At 47.6% G+C, this 20,575-nt stretch overlaps 1 protein-coding gene across 1 annotated transcript; it reads right to left on the bottom strand.

Moving 5' to 3' along the window:
* Window positions 1-879: 879 nt before the first annotated feature.
* LOC120846237 (endothelin-converting enzyme 2-like) lies at window positions 880-11,432 on the bottom strand. Its single transcript, XM_040217927.1, has 2 exons — window positions 9,828-11,432; window positions 880-1,134 (listed from the first exon to the last, which is right to left on the bottom strand). Exons 1-2 carry the CDS (start codon window positions 11,430-11,432, stop codon window positions 880-882), a joined length of 1,860 nt encoding a protein of 619 aa, XP_040073861.1.
* Between the last annotated feature and the right edge of the window lie 9,143 nt (window positions 11,433-20,575).

Below are 20,575 nucleotides of genomic sequence, written 5' to 3'. Positions count from 1 at the left end.
TTCCACTTCAGTGCAAGAACTAGCGTGTTGTTTTTGTAATTTTGTTTTAACGGTGAGAGGTTCGTTATGATTATAGGGAAGGCCGAAATAGATTCGAGAATCGCATTGTAGATTGAACTGTCGACATTGCTATTAACGGCTGTACGAACTAAGCAGTGTAGAAACCCCTGTGAAGAGCAATGCTTTAAGATTAACCATAAAAATAGAGTTTTTATTTCCTTAACAATCCTTACCACATTAACGTGTTCTTGCAAAATCACTATGTTCCCAGTTTTGTGTTCTACAAAAATATAGGCTCGTATATTATGCACTGCATAGTACGACGCCTTTCTCCAAAAAGGTTTTTGTGCGCCGTGTCCTCCGCCTGCACGCAGGGAATATATTGCGAGATACAGACTGAGAAAAGAAATGAATAAATCCAACATTACTGTTCCCCTTATCAATCGGTCAAAGCGAGGACGCGAATGTTGAGGTGAAAACATTCCACACTCTGACGGTCGTCGCTCCTCTTCGAAAGTTACGCGCAGCACTGTTGAAGTCCACACAAGCGACTGTGGAAAGTGTCCTAGCTCGTAAGCTGGGAAAACAAACTCCGTAACGTCTGTCAGGCACACGAGTAGTGGGGCCCGAGCCCCACTACAACAGCAAACATAAATAAGCGACACCCACAAACCTCGTAAACTTGCAGCACGCATCGAAGGTACTTTGGTAGGCTTCCAAGTTTTAATCTCTCGGTGTTCGTGAAGTAAGAACGAGTGATTGGAAGCCTGCTAAATATACCTTCGCGTGCATGCTGCACGTGCTCAGGGTTTGTCGTTGTCGGTTGTTTCTGTTTGCCGCTCTAGTGGGACTGAAGCATTAGCAGCCTGACCATATTATCTATCGGCGGCTCTTCCCGGTCGCGGCGCAGCCGTATATTTTCGCGAAAGGCGGGAACTTCTTGAGCATGGCGTTGATGTGCTTCCCGGAAGTACCGCAGGTTCCTCGCACGAGGCTGAGGAAGAAGACCTTTCCCGCCTTAACGGGGCTGTCGAAGATGCTCAGGGCGCGGCTCTCGGAAATCGACAGTGAAGCCTTGTACGCCGCGAAGGACGCCTCCAGGCCATGGGAGTCGGAGCAGGCCTTCTTGCACGCCTTGGGACAGGAAGAGACACGAGGCCGTTCAATGGAGCCGAAACTACACGGAGAGAAACTAAAGGAGAGCAGAGGAGAGGAGAGCGTTCGGTGACGACAGGGCGCCGAGCTCTGTTTGGAAGGATAGTGGGTATGATAGGCTGCTGACTCCCTCCAATCAGGGCAAACAAGAACGTAGTCTGCTCCTCGAAAAGAGTCTGGCGTCCGAAGGTCAAACGGAAGGTCTCGCGTTCGAACGCCGAAAGCCAGGCCCTCTGTGGTGAACAGACAACGCTCTTGTTTGCCCTGATTGGAGAGAGACAGGTGGTAAAAATAAAGGAAGCTTGCCTTTCCGTCTATACTTCGTTTCAGCTTAGGTCCAAGGGCGGCCGATGTTATGAGCCGAAGGGCCAATCAAACAGTGAAAGAGGCACACCTCATGGCGTGCTCCCGGCAGTTGATAGGACCAGCCGGTATTCGCCGTCTCTCTCTGCTTGCTCCTCCGCCGGCTGGTCCTGTCAAGCGCAAAGAGCACGCCATGACGTTGCGCTTTTTACGCCTTTGATTGGCCCTTCCGCTTATAACACCGGAGGCGCTCGGACTTAAGGTGAAACGAAGTATAGTCACTATCCTCCCAATCAAAGTTCGGCGCGGTGACGTTGCCGCACGCTCTTACCTTCTCTCTCCGAGTTTCTCTCCGTTTCCTCACAAAATGTCTACAATATACAGACAGAAACGAACGCGAAAGTATAGTTCAGCAGAACGATTTTGTTGGTGAACTTTCGCGTAAAGGGCACTTTTCGAAGCCACACACTCGCTCGCTCCAGTACAGTTGTGAACCCATTATACCTGTGCTCGCTGACACAGGTATAATGTGCAAATGTGAAGGAATGATACTTTATACCCTTTTTGCGCAAGATCGCTCTTTATCATCTGGATATTAACACCTGTGAGACAGCATCAGCTGTAGCGCCGTACCGGTGCTCGGAGTCCCGGATGTGTTCGAGGATCGATGAGTGCTTTTAGTATGACATTTTCGCAATCTCTTAGCTTTGTTTGAACGTTAGAATCTTTGAGAATCGACGCGAAAAGTATGCGTCGGACGTAGGGCCTAGGGGAATTTGTTTCACCCCTGGGCTACTGCATAATCACAGCAACTTTTAGCGAGGAAGCTCCTGCGATCTTTACGTTTTGTGCTAATCAACAATTTTACAACATAACTTTTAGCATAAAATATTTGCATTTTTCTAGCTTCGTTTGAACTTTGGAATGTCTGAGAATCGAAACGAAAGGTATACGCCGCGTTAGGGCCTGGGGGAAGTTGTTTCAGACCTGCGTCATCGAATAACCATAGCAACTTTTAGTGAGGAAGCTCCTCCGATCTTTAACCTTGTGCTAATCGACGATTCTACATTGGATTGCAATAATTTTTTAAAGTGAAAAGCTGGCGTTTGCTTAATTGAATTGCACGCAAGCTATTACAAAGCATTCGAACCAATCATTCGGAAAAAAGTTCATTAGTTATGTTCATAAAGCAGTTTATTTGTCCCCTTGGAACTTGTAGAGCACAGCGAGTCTTCACATTTTTGATTGATCAGTGCACGAAATGTTGCATCCGATGTCCCTTAGAAATTTGTATTAGTAGACTACCTTGGCGATCGGTGTCAATAATCCACAGTAACTTCCATGTGTACAATTATACTCCTCTATGATGGTTGTCTAATCCATCATTTTAACATCTAGAATCTTTAAAAAATATCCAGCCCCACTCCTAGAGGTCCAGAGATAGAACCACACTTATCAGCAGTTCGTTAGATGTAAGCAACCCGGAAATAGAAGAGTAACTGCACATTTTTCTCTTTCATAGGATTTATTGTAGCAATAATTTTTTTCATCAAGAGTGCATTGTGTTAGTCGGTGTGTTATTTACTTGTTCGCATTACCTGGACGAGATGACTCACATTTGTGTTCATCCCTTGCCCGAAGAGCAGTCTTGTTGAAAAATGTTAACTACCATCCCTTCCGGTCTCTTCAATAGACTTTTTTCAAAAGTGTGGGCCGCCTATACTTTGTTTTATCGTAACTTAGAAAAGGGCAACCGCCACAGCCCCCTCAAGCCAATCAGAGAGACGGAGTGAAGATGTGTGACAGATATGAGCAGATGAGCACTCTGATGATATGTTGCCATGTGCCTCTCTCCAACGTGCATACTGACTGACCAAGACCTTCGCTGTTTGCCAAATTGTGATGAAATGAATTACAGTAGCTACAACTTTAATTACCCAAGGCCTTCATGCTTTAGGCATTTGTTCGACAAGAATGTTATGTCAGCCATCACTGAGAACTTGGCTCAGCTCCTATTGGACTCGAATGCTGCATTAGCGTTCGACGTGAACTGGGGCCCATTCGTGTGCTTTACACCGAAAAAAAATGGTGACAGTTGTGTTGTTTGATGGGGTTTTGCAAAAGGGTCTATTGTGCCATGCTTATAGACCAACACGCGGGCCTGACGTCACGCAGCTGCGGTGGCGCTGTCGACGGCATTGCGCATGCGCAGACGCCTCACTTCACGCGAATTTGGTTTGTGCGCACGCGCACACCTGGTGTGAAAAAAACGCGGGCTTGTTTGTAAACAGCTTGTCGGTCTATAGGAAGTGTCCTGCTATATAACAATGCATCGACACATACTATTAAACTAGATGCTCAGAGGTATGTTCTTTTTTTGCAATCAACAAGTTGCAGCAGTAATTCTTTCTTACGAGTGTAATATTTATTTTCGGTAGCTGGGCCCGTTTTTTGCTCATTAATGTCAGTGTGCTTTGATGTTATTATCTTGTATGTAGTTTAAATATCCTCTCTGCAATGCCTACAGAGGACCTTGGAGGGAATAAATTAATAAACAACATTTTCACATCACTGCAGTTGGTTTTCTGATGCGCCACATGTTCAGAAGAAGTCGAACGAGTGGAGCCCAATGCAACCAATCTGCCAGTCTGGTATGTCCCATTAATTAATATTGAGGGGTCAGAGAGGCGAGTGTCCTCAATAGGTCCAGCACGCGCTGTGAACTCAATTCTTTGTGTATAGGCTCTAAAGGCGTAAAGGCGAGCGGAAATATGTTTATTTAGTTTGTGTATCAAATATGTTTATTTCCACTTGATTACATAATTATTGGTTCTTTGCAAACGGTTCCATAACGAGTTCTTTCTGCGACAGTCTCGTGTCAGGCGTTCAGTCGTAGTATCTGCGCTCCTTGTCGGATGGCCCTCCTGGCACGTCGGTGTTCAGTTTGGTCGAGTGGCAACTTTGACCGACTGATGCAGTCTTGTAATCGTACGTCATGTGTGACCACCGATATCTGATGCACTGAAGCTGCAGGCAGGGTTGCCAGGTAGTTTCTAGCTCAAACCGCCAAAATGCCAGACGGTGTAGCCCAAAAGTAGCCAAATGCAAGAGATTCATGTAGCCCAAAAGTAGCCATATTCTGGAGAGCCCAAAATATCGTGCGCTCGAATGTGCGAGCTCAATTAGAAGGAGCTTCGTCTGCATATCTTGTGTTTAGGAGCAGCTTGCAAGATCTAGAACATTTTGTAATGTATTGAACGTTTTATTTCAAGCACAAAAGTACAAAAATTTTGCACACGCGTTTTTACAGTCACATATAGCTATGAAGCACTCGGTCGTGCCCGGCTTACTCGCCTCATGCATGATTTCCGTGTTAAAACGGGCAAAAACGTCATTAGTAGGGTTGATGTCCTTATAGCATCCGTTTTGCCCAAGGAAAGCAAACTTTACATAGAGGACGTTTTGAAGAGTTGGAAGGGACATGTTCTTCCTTAGGCCTGACTTTGTGAGGGAGACGTCACTGAATACTCTCCACGGCGGCATTCGACATGGGCAGTGTTGGGGGCGCGAAGGCAAGCTCGGATAGCGACGGAAACAGGGCTGCTCGTGCGCATCGATCTTGGCCTTGGTCGGAATATTCATTGTCCCAAATCTCGCAACTTTCAGCGATGGTGGTACCGCTGTGTGGGAGCTACTATCCCTAACTCCTGGGTGATCGGCTTCAGAATTAAGTTACTTGCCTACACTTTCCTGACGTGGACGAATGATGTAAGGCTCTTATACCGCTCGTATTTTAGAAAATTAGAATTACTTATGCGTCGTAGACCCGACCTCGTATTGCTGTTCTACGAAGATCATCGCCATTCACGACATTCAATTCTGCACGATGTTTTGAGCTGCCTTTAGTATAATGTTTTCTCGGATGAGGTGCTTCGTGTAGGAGGATGGTGGGAAACTCGAGGAAATAAGAGACGCCAGTAGGAAGCAGAAAGAACTTGGGAGCATAAAATAAGCCAGAATTAATACAAAAGCGATGTCGTCGGAGCTTAATCTAGGTCACGGTAGCTCACTTGAGCTAACAGGTTATGGCATCACGCCCACGAATCTTCATGCAGTAAATCCCTGAAAGCGGGAATCCAGAAGAGGTGGACTGTCGCTTTGTGTCCATGCTGAAGTATTTTTGCACATCTACTGTAAGTCAAGCAAAAAATAAAAAAATAAAAAAAGTGCCCCGTTAGGATTTGAAATAGCCCAAAAATAGCCACATAGCCAACTGACAAATTTCGACGTCAAATGCATGACAAAGTAATTTGGCTATTAATAGCCCAACCTGGCAACCCTGGCTGCAGGGCTGGCTTCTAATCCGCAAAATTTCCTGGTAGTTTTCTGCACCAATGCAGCAAGCTTGGGCATGTATTGCTTACGTGGCTGTGCCTTTTGCTGTGCCGTTGACTTGATGGCCGGCAACAGTGTTTGCTATCCAAGCCATTGCACTCCCATTTTGTAATGGCGATTTTTTATGCATCCCGCGACTACTGCAACTTGTGTAAGTCTCGTGTGGCAAAGTGAAGTCGGGTGATGCTTGGTATCCACTTTTGAGAACAACCAACCATTCTATTTCTTCAAGTCACTCAGCGGCATTCTCCCTCAAAGTTGGAAATCGTGTGCTTCGTTCCGTGGACACAGATAATTGGTGTCAGCAAATTATTAGGTATTGTCCTTGGACGACAACCGACACCAAATCAACTGTCCTTGCATTGCTGCTTACTTGCTTAGTCGTGCTTACCTCCCGTCGAGGTGATGGGGATAAGGAGCTTCGGGGTAATGTCGGCATCAGGGTCAAAGACCGCCGAAGATAATCCTCAATGTCCCGCGGACGCTCCTCGAGATGTAGTCAAGGGTAGGGTGCCTACATGTTTCCGCCGCCGCGGAGCGGAAACATGTAGGCACCCTAGTCGAGGGTTGTTCGGCCCGCACTTTGCAGGCCAACTCATTGGTACGGGCACCTCCAGTAGACATGGTTCGGCCTCATGCAGTGGTAGCAGAGTGGTTCTCGGTCGACCATTCGCAGCACCTCCGTTTTTCTCTGTGTAATTTGTTCCGCGCAGACCTACACCCAATGTCGGGAATGCTTCGGCGTTGGGGTGTCTCACTGATTCGGCATTGAATACTAACGGGTAGCCGGTGGCGGTCGTCGTGACTTTGTGGCATAAGTCGCGCTCTATTCGTCAGAGGCCGCTCCGCTCGAAGAAGTCTCCGGTTGAAATGCCTGTCGAACTTATTCCGAAACAATCTTGGTAATCAAAAAGCCGACACACTGATGGCAGGAAGTAGCTTCCTGATCTCCTCCCGGACAACGTTGTGGATGTCGCGGATGCCTGGGAGACTGGCGTCGAAGTTGCAGCTGGACGACTTGAGCGTCGAGCCGCTGGGGAGTTGTTGATAGTGACAGGCTCGGGCGTGCAGTGTACATTCAATGTTGGAAGCCTGGGTAATATGAACCCTTCGACTGTTGTCATGGGGTTGCGTACAAGGCTGCCGAATGTGTTGTCCCTCACATGAGGGACATGAAATTCTTATCTTCTTGTCTTCTGTAGCATCAGGGTTGGCGTGGGTGCTCGATCAGGCGCAAAACATCCTACACAAAGGCGGCGACGCTCTTGTTGGGGCCGTGTCCTGGACAGAATCAAGAATTCAGTTCTCTCTCGTTAATGTTGGCTGATGAACGTGCACTTCAGCTCGATCTTGAAAACTTCGCACGACGTTAAGGAGGATTCGTGGTTCTCAAACCAGTGCCTGGCAGTTTCTTCCACGAGAGGTATAGGCTCTGCAGAAGCTGGTTGTCTCTCCACCCACTGTGGTGGGCGACACGGTCATATTGTTTAAACCAGCCCTCAACGTCTTCATACACCTTGCGTGAAAGGGCGTCGGTGTGTGAGGTGCGAAGGGCATACAAACGATGGTGGGAACGGATGCGGTTCAATGCTGCTACAGGTTTGTCATTTCTGGCTTAGGCAGCTTCGGTTTTACTGGCAAAAGACCGAATTAAGGGGGTTCTTGCTGGTGGCAGCGACTGGCTCGGATTTCAAGTTCCGAGGTTCGTCCTTGTGGCACTGGTTCGTCTTGCGGTTTTTCTGCCGCGCTCGGGATAGGACTTGGTTCACGGCTCGCCGGGGGTTTAAAACGCGGGATAGTCCGCCACCCGTGTCCAGTTATCGGGCAACTCGGCTGAGGAGCTGCCAGGGTGCACACAGAGTGAAGGGCTATGGGTAAAGTACCCAGCACCTCCACCAGAACATACAATGACACCTGAGCATGGCACGGAAATTTCCAGAATAGTAAATATTGATAGAAGATAGGACTGGAGCAAGCATCCATGAAAATATAATAACACTAACAGAAGAGAGTCTATCCTGACCACTAAAGAAGCTGCATTGCTTAAGTGGCATTCTGTCCGAGTAAATCCTCTCCTTCGGGGTTTGGCGACTGCCGTGGACAAATTGAACTGAAATGGACGTGGGACAACTTTTCTTTTAATAAGCCGCTGCTGACTGTCGTCGCAAAGTGGCGTGAACGGGTGGACTGGGTAGGTAACACGGGCAACGAAATGTCCATACAGCTTGCAATTCGCGTAACGAGTGTTGATGAAATGTTTCTGTCGATGAAACGTGCAACAGACCAGCGGAATCAAAACCAACTGCAACACCTGTGCTCCGTGAAAGTGCACGTCTACGCCGGAACAATTTGGGAGGCAGCACAGCATCATTTAGCACGACACGGGGACTACCAGCTTCAAGGCAGCTCTCCGGTGCGCCGCACAACCAAAGTGAGCCTTCGGTCATTTGAACGAAGCGGCACCACGATTGCACACTGCCAATAACGACTCACGCAATTTCCGTCGCTGAACTGTGTATCCAAATATATTGCACACGCTTCACGGCAGACCTCGAAGATTCCGATGATCAACGAGGGCACAGAAACGTCGCCTTAAATTCTCTTCCGTGGCAATATCCCCGTCGGTCACCAGCGAAATGCACACCGTTCCTCCGTATTTTCACGTTATACCTACGTCAGACACCATGCTGAACTCTGAAGTCGCTTTCGGCCGGCCTCATATGACGGCCTCCGCGACTGAAATCAACTCGCCGAGACGAACGACAACGAACAAAGCATCCGACAAGCTCCGGTCAATGCTCCGGCCCAGCTGGGGCCAGCCGCTGCCTGGGCGCTGCCATCTTTCCTCTGACATCACGTATTTGGTTTGGTCACGTGACGAGTGGTCTAATTTGCGTACAATGGCAGGGGCCTTATGGGGGTCACTTTCGAGTGCAGACCGGAACCCCGGTTTATTGCTCTAAGCCCCTCTACCTCGTTGGCACTGCGGAAGCCAGCGAGCTCGGAGTATAGCAGAAGACGCGGGCGAGAGCTCGAGCCGATTGGCGCGACCTCACGCCATTTAGGTTATTAAATATATCAAAGCTGGATCATTCTCCTGAGACGCCACAGCCTTCTCGTAATAATTTGAATCAGTACAATAGTACAAGAAAAAAATGCAATAAATGGTAACATGTTTTTTCTTTCGGGGGGGGGGGGGGGGGGGGAGTAGCAAACACCCTGCATCAATTAAGGGCCCAAAATTAAACAGCTGGTCCACTATCTATGCCACATCTTCCGGCGACTCGGTTAACTACGAAGATGCAACTCGGTGTGAGTCGGTCGGTCAAGTTTAAGTGCAACTTGGTTTCACCAGATGCTTTGACTTGTCTAGCTTGACATAACGCACTCATGTGAGAGCTGTGCTTAAAATGACTATAGAAATTATTACTGTAATAAATCGTCTACATTTCTCTAAACAGGTATGGAACACAAAGTTGCAAAAAACTTCCCAACATCTGTTCCGTTGGAGTCAAATTAAATCTAACCTTTACCCGCTGAGAACGGCGATTTATTCGAATCAACAATTTCGAGAGTATACTTGCTAAGAGTTTCACAAGCTGCGTACAACGCTATCGAAGGCACAGGCGAGAGAGCGAAGTTCTTGAGCGCGAATTATGTGGCCATCTCAAGAGGTCTATACGCGGAAGAAACGATTATTAAAACCACGCACTTGCGTTCATTTCTTCCACGACGCCACACACACACAACTGTTGGGAAGGAACAGTTACGAAACTTGTATGTTTATTTTTTTATTTTTTTAGTGCGTTTCTTGAAGTGAAAGGGATGAACCACCTCACTTCTTATTACAAGCATTACTACCCCGTTTCACATTGAAAGAAACTGTTCCTTGAACCAAATAGACAAAATGAGTTGCTCATAGTACGCAAGGACAGAGGAAAGCAAGAAATGGAGTTTGGCTAAGAAAAACTTACCCTGCCTTCAGTCGATTTGAAGATGGCTCGTGCAACCTGCCATCCAAGACCGCCATAGATGATCGCCCTGGTGCCGTCGTTGTAGTAAAGTGGCGACGAGAGGGCATTAAGAGATATTGTCAGAATGTTGTCCAGAGGTCTGTACTCTACAAACGGGTCGAGAAATCCTGGCAGTCCGTACAGATCATCATAAAGCGGTAGACCCAAGCTGCTACCTGCAGAGGCTGAGGTATTCGTCCAGAAGTCAATGTAAGCATGCTGTATACTTGGAAAAGCTTTCTTCAGCGAGTTTTCTAGAGATGACGAAGGCCAGAGTCGGAAACGGATGCTGCGCACTTTGTGGATCACTCCCTCAGTTTGGTCCTTTTGAAGTACTGCCAAAACGTGGTATTTTAAGTCTGCCAGCAGATCGTTGACACGGTCCTGGTTGTTCATTTTGAAGCGGTTAGTTATGTATCCAGTTAACATAGCCGCAGAACCGTACCTTTGTTCAATTTGATAGTAGCACACCACCTGCAGCATCTTGGTGGCTGTGCTACCGAATGTGATTTTAAGGAGTTGGTCCTCAGCAACACTCGTGTAGAGTTCAACGAACCAAAACCCGATGGCGCTAAGAATATCTTTCCACGCGTACGTTTCGATAAGTTCGTTTACGACCGCGGAAAGTTTAACGTTATTTGTGACTACCTCGGTACTCCCATTTAAATTAGAAGTGTTGTAGATGCGAAAATGTTTCTTTAGGAGCGCCAACCACGTGTTCGTACTGTTGCTGATCGCTGATGTCGGACCTTGCAGGTCGCTGATATTTGTGCGCACGAAACCTTCCGCGTCGACGATGGCGATCTTAGCCTTTTGGATAATATTTACATAGATACCCTGTGCCCGTTGCAACTTTCCTACACTCGGTGTCTCGCCAGTGTAAATGCTATAGAAGGCAGACATTCGTTTCTTCACGGATCCTTCCTCGAAATACTCCCGAAGCTTTTTATCTCCGAGAATAACGTCAGTCAGGCTGTTGGAACGCACGACCACCGCGACCAAGGGGTTGCTGAAAAGCCTGGTTTTGAAGAGTACCGGTATGCCCCAGTTTATGTCCAAGTCCAGAAGGACGTCCAGGGGATGTCTGTCTTCTGGTGGGTCCTGTGGCCAGGGGATGCCACGAGCGAACATGAACTTCTTCAACTTTTTGATATTTGACGCCTGATCTTCGCTCTTTCTTTCAATGCAAGATTTAAACGTAGCGGACACTTTCTTGAAGGACGATTGCCTACTCGAGCCGTTGTAGAGTATGATCGAGTTTGCCCGCAGGAGACTCGCTCTCATCCTACCCGCGACGTCCGATATGTATGTCTCGTCGGCGTAGGGCTTCCACTTGCCACACACGTAAGCGTAGAAATCTTGGCACGGTTGCACGGTCCTGTCCATGCTTTCGGTGAGACGTGCCGCGTGTTCCAGGCAGCTGTCTGCGGTGCACCAGGACAACGCGACCGTTCGGAAGAGTTTAGCGCGGGAGCCCATCGACAGCCACAACACAGCGAAGGTCACGAAGACGGAAAAAGCGACCAGGACGATCACTGCAGTTGTTCTTTTCTTCCATTCTTGCATTTCTTGTTCTGCTTTTAAGGAATGAGTCTCCTGTTGGGTGGTCGCCTGTAAGAAAATGCACATAAGACAACTTCTGACACGTCTTGAAATTCCACCTACAAAAGCGGTACTGAATAACCAATTGTCACGCTCGTCTCCGAGCAAGCGCGGCTGTGCCTGGCTCCCACGAGAAGGACCGCGGTTCGATTCCTGGGAGTGGAAGGACCTTTTTGTTATTTCTGTAAATGTCGCGTTTTGGTAAATTTGAGAACACGGTTGCTTGTTCGAGGTCCGAATGTTTTACGCGCCGAACCTTCTATGCCAATTGTTCCAGAAGCCCACGCGTGTACGCAAAGGTCTCGGCGTGGCGAGCCAAAGTCAGTCTCGCCCCAGCGCTCGATCCTGCTGTTTCGCCGACCTCGACGCCTGCGACGCTATCTTCCTTTTATTTTATTTTGGGCACAAACTCGCCCCGTTAGACGTTTAGTTTCCTTCAGCCATTCATCGGCTCATCAATTGCCATTCCTGACATTTTCGTAGAAGTCAGGGGTGCCGCATTTTATGCCAGTGAAACGTACTCCTCAGGAAATCTGTCGGGCTCGATCTTCTTCAAATCTCGGAAAGCTGATCCCCGTCGGCGAGCCCGAAACCCGAGCCAGCCGCCGCACCCAAGAACAGCCCCCTGAGTTTGGACTTCTATCCGAAAAGTCGAAGACCAAGACGACGACGATGTCCCAGTAGAGCCCGGCCTCCCCTTCCATCGTCTACCTGCCTGTCTCTCCTTGTACGCCGACTCCTTTCCACGTCGAGGACTGGATTCAACACTACGAGCGTGTGGCGCGACACAACGGATGGACCACGGAGCAGTGCCTGCAGAACCTCTACTTATCGCTGGAAGGTACTGCAAGCCACTGGTTCGAGAACCACGAGGCTTCGTTTACGTCATGGGACAGACATCTGTGTGGCTGAGTTGCAGCGGACGTTCGCCACACAATACCTGCGGGAGAGGGCAGAGGATGCTCTCTATATTCGAACCCAAGACTCCAACGAAAGCGTCACCAGCTTCGTGGAAGATCTCCTGCTTCTGAGCGCCCATGCCAACCCACAAGCCATAGACGACAAGCTGCTGCGGGTCCTCATGCGAGGGGTGAGAGACGACATCTTTAGAGGCTGTCATTTTGGTCGAAGAAAAAGTGGGAACGGGGACTGACGGGTGAGAAAGGAAGAAGAAAAGAGCATAAGGATGGACGTCACGCACGGTGACTAAGTTACGGTACATGCCTGTTTGTTTTTCTACAATACGACTAATTGGCGCAGTCGACAATGCAGCTGGAGACGCCGCCGCCTTTTTTACCGGTTCCAGGTAAACCGACAATGTCATGGGTAGAATGGTACTCACTGTTTGAGACCTTCATGCTGGCGAGCGGAGCGACTACCTGTTCAGACCACAGAAAAAAAGGCAATACTACTCAACTGCCTTGAAGTGGTAAGTCAGCGAGTATTCTGTTCTCTACCGGAAGCCGCACAAGACCCTCAACCATCGACTTCTGCGGACAGCTGCTTCCACTATTCAAGTATTCAACAACACAGTACGCACGCTGAACAAATTCTTCACGCCAGCCGTCAACAAGTCAATCAAACGATGTCGTTTCCTTGAAATGGCCCAACTACCAGGAGAAACGGTCGAAGTGTATGTCGCGACATTACGGAGCCTGGCCAGACATGCATGTTTGGAGGACTCACGGAAGATTTAATATGTGACCAGCTGCTAGAGAAAACCAGCAGCAAAGAAGTTTGATACAAGCTTTTGCTTGAACCAGAATTAACACTGGACACAACACTCGTCATATATAGACAAGAGGAACAAGCTCTGCGCGAGTCTAAACTACTCAGCAAAGACATGAAAGTCACAAGCGCTTCAGAGGTTGCAGCTCCTACAAGGACTACTGCAAATTCTCCAAAACAAGGTCAGAAGTGCTACAGTTGTGGATCTTCGGCTCACTTAGCTGACAATACTTCATGCCCAGCGCGTACGAAGATATGCAAGAAATGCTGTACACGCGGTCATTTCGCGTCAGTATTCATGCAGGAAATTAACTACAGCGAAGACCACGTCTTTCATCAAGGTCAAAAGACTAATGAACATCAAAGGACTTCCGGACACCTTGTATTGCGAGATGGTCATAGCTGGCTAAGAGGTCAAGTTGCAAGTGGACAAAGGATCGCCAGTTTTGATCATATCTTCGACAATATACAGTACGCATTTTCGGCACATCAAGCCCGAGCGTTCTAACCTGGAACTTAGGAATTACTCTAGTGGGTTGATCAAGGTACAGGAGATGTTAGAGACATAAGTATCGTTTGGGGTAAGACGAACTATCTGCACATTCCATGTCACGTCAGGCAAACCATTGGCTGGATTAGACATCCTTAAATGCTTGCAGATGACGGTTGATATCGAAAAGCACTCGTGTCACCGATTATCCACGGAAAATCAACAAACTCTTCAGCGGTATAAAGAGAAGTTTCCATAACTCTTTTCAGAGGATTTGAGAGTCGTGAAGGACTTTGTCTATGGAGTTAAAACACAAACCACTGTTCTGCCGGTGCAAAAAAAATTCGCCGTCTGCCACCGACAGCACTCGTACCTCATGAATTACGGAAGCTAAGGTAAACAGGAGAGATCGAGAAGATCGACACATCAGAATGGGTTTCTACAATCGTCATGGCTTGAAAGAAAACGGGGGAAATTTGACTCTGAGTGGACTTACGAAAACCAAATCAGGCAATCGTCATTGACAGTCATCCACTTCTACATCCAGCGGAAATTTTTCATCAACTGACTGGGATGACAGTATTCTCCAAGCTTTACCTACCATCGGCCTGTCATCAAATGGAACTGGCCGAGGAGAACAGAGATCTAACTGCGCTTATAGCCCACGATGGACTCTTTCGATACAAAAGAGTTTGCTTCAACCTAGCTTCAGCAGCAGTAGCTTTTCAGAAGATGCTCTCGACAGTGCTTAAGGAATACCGTGGCACCGTCCACTACTTAGATGATATTTTAATTGCAGGGGTATCGCAAAAAGAACATGACGAGAATCTAGAGCAAGTCCTGACACGCTTACAAAAAAGCGGCATGAAACTCAACAGTGAGGAATGCACCTTTTCGGCCACAGAACTACAATATCTGGGACATCATCTATTCAGAGAGGGCATCAAACCAGCTGAAGGAACGCTGAATGCTATCGGTAAGGCGCCGTCCCCTACAGACGTTAAGTCCGTGCATTTCTTTATTGGACTCCCGTCGTACTACTACTTGAAGTTTGTACCACACAACGCAACGATTGCTGATTCTCTTCGTGCTCTACTACTGAAAAGAGTTGTGTTGACGTGGGCTGCTGAACAAGCAGAGACATTTGAGAAGGTCAAATACCTAATCAAGATCTGTGCCACACTAGCCACCTTCGACCCTACCCTACAAACAATCGTGACGACTGATGCCTCCAGTTACGGATTAGGAACAATTTTACAGCTACTGCATCCAGAGGGCATCGGGACGGCTGCGTTTGCCTTACGGACATTATCTGAGACGGAACGAAGATACTCAGTCGGTGAGTTGGCTTGCCTGTGGGCTTGCGAGAGATGGAGCACATTCCTATTAGGAGGATATTTTACATTGCGTACAGACCATCAGGCCCTTGTTGCATTAATTTCCACGCAAGGATCAGGAAGACAACCTATGTGCATCGCCCGCTGGTCTGCAAGGTTACTTCAATTTAACTACGAAGTGAAATACCGGCGGTGCGACCAAAATGTGGTTGCAGAAGCTCTTTCAAGAATTCCAGTCACAACCAAACATGAGGAGCCAAGTGATCGCAAAGACGCTGAAATTATATGTGAAGTTCGAGCTCACATCCAAAGCATTACCCTGGATGAGCTCCAGAGAGAGACAAGGGAAGGTGCAGCACTGACTAATACCCCTGTCAGACGGGCACCTAAAAGGACCTTTACGCCAAAGGATCTTCAGTGTAAATGTCATTTAAGCAGTGCCACACGGCAACTCACGTGGCATTTAGCGTAAAGGTCCTTTTCGTGAACCTGAGTTCCCGCAACTCCTTTACGGCTGCTAAAGGCGTACTCTCGTCAGCAGCGGTCTACACTAGAGAAGTGAATTGAAATATAAGATCGTACTGATACCTATAACCAATGTTTTTTGTATTTTTATTATTGAAAAAGAGCGTGTTTCACGTATACTCTGTATAGACCTCCCTCTACTAATAGTTTGCTGTACTCACGGCCCCAGCTATCTAGTGGGCCAGGTCGTCCCGCTGCTTGCGTGATCGTATCGTCCGCTTCGGCACTTTGGCTTTCCTCCTCTCGATTTTTCTTAACAACCATAGTTATCTATCCTTTATTACTCTACTTTATATTTTATCATTCTTCAATAGTGTATTGCTAACTGTACTGCATATATTTAATATCTTTTTTACATATACATTTCTGTATCTCACTCTCGCGTCGTGTGACATGTCGAACGACGGAGGAGCGTTCACGACTAGGAAGGGGTCGCCGCGCTTCCATTGAAGCGTTGAGGCGACCTGGGCGCTCATACGACTTTGGGAGGATAGAACGGAGGACCACCGACGCGTGCGATGAAACTCAAGCACGAGCACGACGCCGAACCGGAAAGGGCAAAAGCGTAGCAGAAGTACGGAAAGTAGCGGGAGCACCAGTAGAGAGCATTGAGCAACGTTAGGACTGAGTGAGCGGGAGTCGCTGAGGGTTGCCGCTAAGTGCCAAAAAACACTTTCCTTGGGCCTAAAGTGAACTTTCTTGTAATCACTTGACTGAACTCGCCATTTTGTCTTTTTTAAATAATTTGTTTGCTTAAAAAAACTTAAAAAAGATATTTATATCGCCAAAAATTATTTTTCTGGCGTGAACGTGATTTATGCATTTGAACGAGCTACGATACTTCAATCGCTGTAAACATCGTCTAAATGATACATACCTGCGCTGTCTGTCACAGCATAACCTAAGGGTTATTTGAAAATCCTAGAGGCCTTTGGCGTAAAGGTTCTTTTAGGTGCCCGTCTGATAGAGGTATAAGGTAGGAGAGAGCATAAATGCAGCAAAAACTAACGTTTTGCAGGCGGAAGCTACCTTTATTCCTTACCACAAGATTCAAGAATAACTTTGTGTCGCACAAGGACTACTTCTTCGTAACCAGATTATCGTAACACCGCGTCGTCGGATCATGGACGTCGCATATGAATATCTTTTTGCGATTGTCAGAGAACAAAACAGAGACTGCGAGAGCACTACTGGTGGCCTCGAATAGACGTAGAAGTGTATTATTACATCACCAACTGCAGTGTCTGTCAGTATCATGACGAAACAGTAAAAACAGCACCGGCTCCCATGCAACCAGTTCGCTAAACCGAGGGTGCGTCGAAGCAAATTGGAATTGATTTCGTAGAACTGTTCACAAGTTTTTCTGGAATCCCGATACGCCATCACCACAATAGATTACAACAGAAAGTGCCCAGAGGTTGGGTTCTGCTCCCACCCAACAACTGATGCAGTAATAAGTTTTCTGCGAGGAATCTTCAGCAGGGAAGGTTACCCGGAAGTTCTGGTATCGGAGCACGGTTCACAATTGATGTCTTTGGGATTTAAGACATTCCTTCAAGACAGAGGCATACGCACGCACCATTTTCTACCTATTATTCACAGGGAAATGGAGAAGTGGAACGCCTTAATAGTGTACTCAAGGATTACATTCAAAGCGTTTTGTTAGAGAAGGGCAACGTACAGCTTGACTTGGTGGACTTCCTGTGGATTTACAGCTGTACACATCAAGCAGCAACTAATCTCTCTGTCAGTGCTGTTACACGAACGACCAATGCTCACGAGACTCGACATCATGGGACTGCTCCATCGAGACATTACACAACATGTTAGGGAGGCAATAAAGGACCTTCGTAGCAGGGTGGAAAGATACCAAAGCAGACTACAAAAATATGGTGGCAAACGCAGGGCGGTCAAGACTCCAAACTTTAGGGGAGGGGACTACGCTCTAAGAAACAACTGAGTAAAAAGGTAGCAGCGGCGCGGTTTCCTCTCTTCTATTGACGCGCCCCACGGCGGACACGAGAAGAAGGAAGGAACGAGACGTTTTTCTCCTTTTCCAGGCAGATGGGAAAAAGCTTCCGCCTTCCCGCTTCATCTTCCTTCGGTTTCGTTTTTCTAGCACGTTGCGCACGTTGGTTAATAAATGTTGAGTTGATCGAGCTTCAGTGGCAGCGAAGGCCGCCTGTAATTCCGTCACCCAATCCAAACGTGCAGAGCATTTCGGTTGCATTGACGTTTTTACCACTGATTTTATCAAACGAGCAAACGAAGCCGCTAAAAACAGCGAAGTTCCGGAGCAGTCCCAGCAGCGCTACATACACTGGACTAAGATGGCCGGTTCCGGACTGCGGAACCCATGCGGAACCACGCGGACCACGCGGAACGATCTGTCGACGTTGAGGACGTTATGGAAATCGCGGAAATTGCGTACAAGACAGGCAGGTTTTGATGCCAGGTGACTGGGTGCCTTTTGTGCTGAGTTCGGTTCTGTTTCCCGATGCCGAGTGACAACCAGCAATCAACGTGGTTCCGTATTTCTGCGTGTCAGCAACATAGCAGCAACATCGCGATGGCACTGTTAAAGAAATTAGATTGAAGATGCAGGCGAGCTGATGACAAATCATAGTAGAAAAATCCCGAGACAAGGAGCTTTGGATGGCTTTGGATGAGGAGACACGGACGTTTTTGTCTCTATAGTCTATTTTCTTTGTCCAGCGGAATGATTTCTCCCAATTTTCTTCTTTATTTTTGTTTATTACGAAAATTGTACCAAACCGGTCTTTGGGGGCTAAGGTTTTTTCTGGACAATGAGATACCGCCCTTTTTGGGCGTCCAGTGTTGATGTATTCACCGGACGCTTAAAGTCCTGTTCCCACATGCAGCGGAGTGCCACCAGCAGAGCGCTGACCTCGCGCTAAGCGCGCGCTGACGGAAGCGTCCACCAACTTTGTATCGCACCGTCAAAACTGTTGCTCATGGCAGACGATAAGTATAGCTGACGACACGTGAGCAGCTCTACATCAGCACTTCGCTGCATGTGAGAACCGGCCTTAAGACTGCAGTCGTCCACGTGTCTTTTTGTATGAGACCTTCGAATGTGGTGCCTGCCGATGACCAGGGGTTGTGCTCGTGATATGTGAAGAGAAGAAGGAAGACTGTGCCCAATTAAAATATTGTTGTGCTGGTTCTGAGACGGTGTTGTTCTTGTCTTTTCTAGCTCCTGCAGTGGTCTCTGGGTTTCTCTACTATGATGGCAGTGTTGTGCGTAGTAAACAGAAGGCTGGAATTATCGCCGATGTAATCGTATGTTCGCGTATCAGTAGTGTGACAAGATGAGATGACGTAAACTGTACGGCATTGATGCCGCCAGTCAGGCCGTGATCAGGGGGAGGAGGGGGGGATGTTCCAGGTTGAGGTTCCGATTTTCATTAAAGAGTTTAAGACCGCTTGAGAGCTTACGATGCAGTCGATCGACCTTCGGATAGTTATGTTGTAACGCTAGTCTAAACCGTAGCTCTTATCTTACAGTGGCCAATTTTGACTGTCGTCTGCGATGTCCTGTTGTCTCCTTCCCGAGAGCGATTGCGCTCTGGGGAAACGACGGAACAGAATGAAAATATGACGGAAAGTACGTATATTTACTGTTTGGAATTTTAGCATTAAAAAAGGATGGTAGGTAAAATCGAAGAAAAAGCTATCCTTCATTTTGCTGTTTAAATGTTCTACAGTTCCTGAAGGAACTGCCCTCCCAGTGGCGCGCTGGGATGAGTGCTAGTTTTGGGCTTGCCACGGCGCGGCTCCGTACACTTACACCTACCGCAGGTCGGGGCTTTGTCTGCATTCAAGTTGATCGAAAAGCGATTTTTCTGCCCATGAAGCTTTGCTTCCACATCAGTAAATACCCCCTCTAAACAGGTTAATTCAAGGCGACAATAGCAGCCGCACGCGAACAGCAGAAATAGAAAAAACAAACACTACAATAGAAATACTGGCTCAGACGTGCCGCGCGGGGAAGCAGACACATGGCTTGGAATTGCATTGGAGCGACGTGATTTATTGGCTTTCGCATAACTACGGCATGAGCGTTTACTTTCTACTAAGAGATTCATCCCCTGATCCGCTCAAAATACTCTTAGAGGTGTGACAATGCTGGAAAAAAAATCGACATGCTGGGAATATTTTTTATTGCTTATTTTGTGCCCGAGAAAATCCGTGTCTTCAAAACGACCAGCATAAAAGGCAGAAACGCAGAGCGTAGTTGTAGTGATCGGGTTAGTGTGCTGTTGTATTGATGTTGGTATATACCGTGTATGTGTATGCGTTCAGTGTGTAGTTCAGCTGATGCTAGCGGTACGCGTATTGTACTATGTGTGTGTATAGTAAAGGTTCCGAAAGGTCCCGAAGCGCAATGGTGGCGTGAGAAAATAAGTTTTTTTTTTTGTAGAATATGAATTGAGCGGTACCTAGCGTACCTAGCCTAGCTACTTGCAATTACTCTGCTTGACCCTGCCATCTGGTGGCAAGCGAATTAACCTTACTTCACGCCTCGCGATAATTTCTGATTACCGTGCACCAGACCTCACCAACATCGATCCCAGACTTTGCATCACTTGGGCAGTATACCCTGACGCCTAGAACAGCGATCACCTACCCATCGAAATCGCCTTACCCTTAACCAAAAAAAGGACCCCAGAGACGGCAATTCACCAACATTCAGTGGGACCGACTCAGACAGCAGCTCTCCAGCTCACTTGACCCCCACGACCTATCGACAGGTATTTCAAAAAGCATCGTGACCGCCAACAACACTGCAGCCATCGTGAAGGAAGTCAAGATGGATGCATCACACTCCGGATACATACCTCCTTTTGCTCTGGAACAAACGGACCCTTAAAATCACGGAATATAGAAGCGACGGGACCCAAAAGGCCCTTCAGGAACTCAACAAAATCACGTCAGAAGCAGCTGACTACGCCAAAACTCTTAAGATGAACGAACGGCTCGAGAATTGCGAGTATTTAGATTGC

Source organism: Ixodes scapularis, unplaced genomic scaffold, assembly GCF_016920785.2.
Source record: "Ixodes scapularis isolate PalLabHiFi unplaced genomic scaffold, ASM1692078v2 PGA_scaffold1__304_contigs__length_218370807, whole genome shotgun sequence".
Lineage (NCBI taxonomy): Eukaryota > Metazoa > Arthropoda > Arachnida > Ixodida > Ixodidae > Ixodes > Ixodes scapularis.
This window is presented reverse-complemented; position numbering and strand designations above follow the sequence as displayed.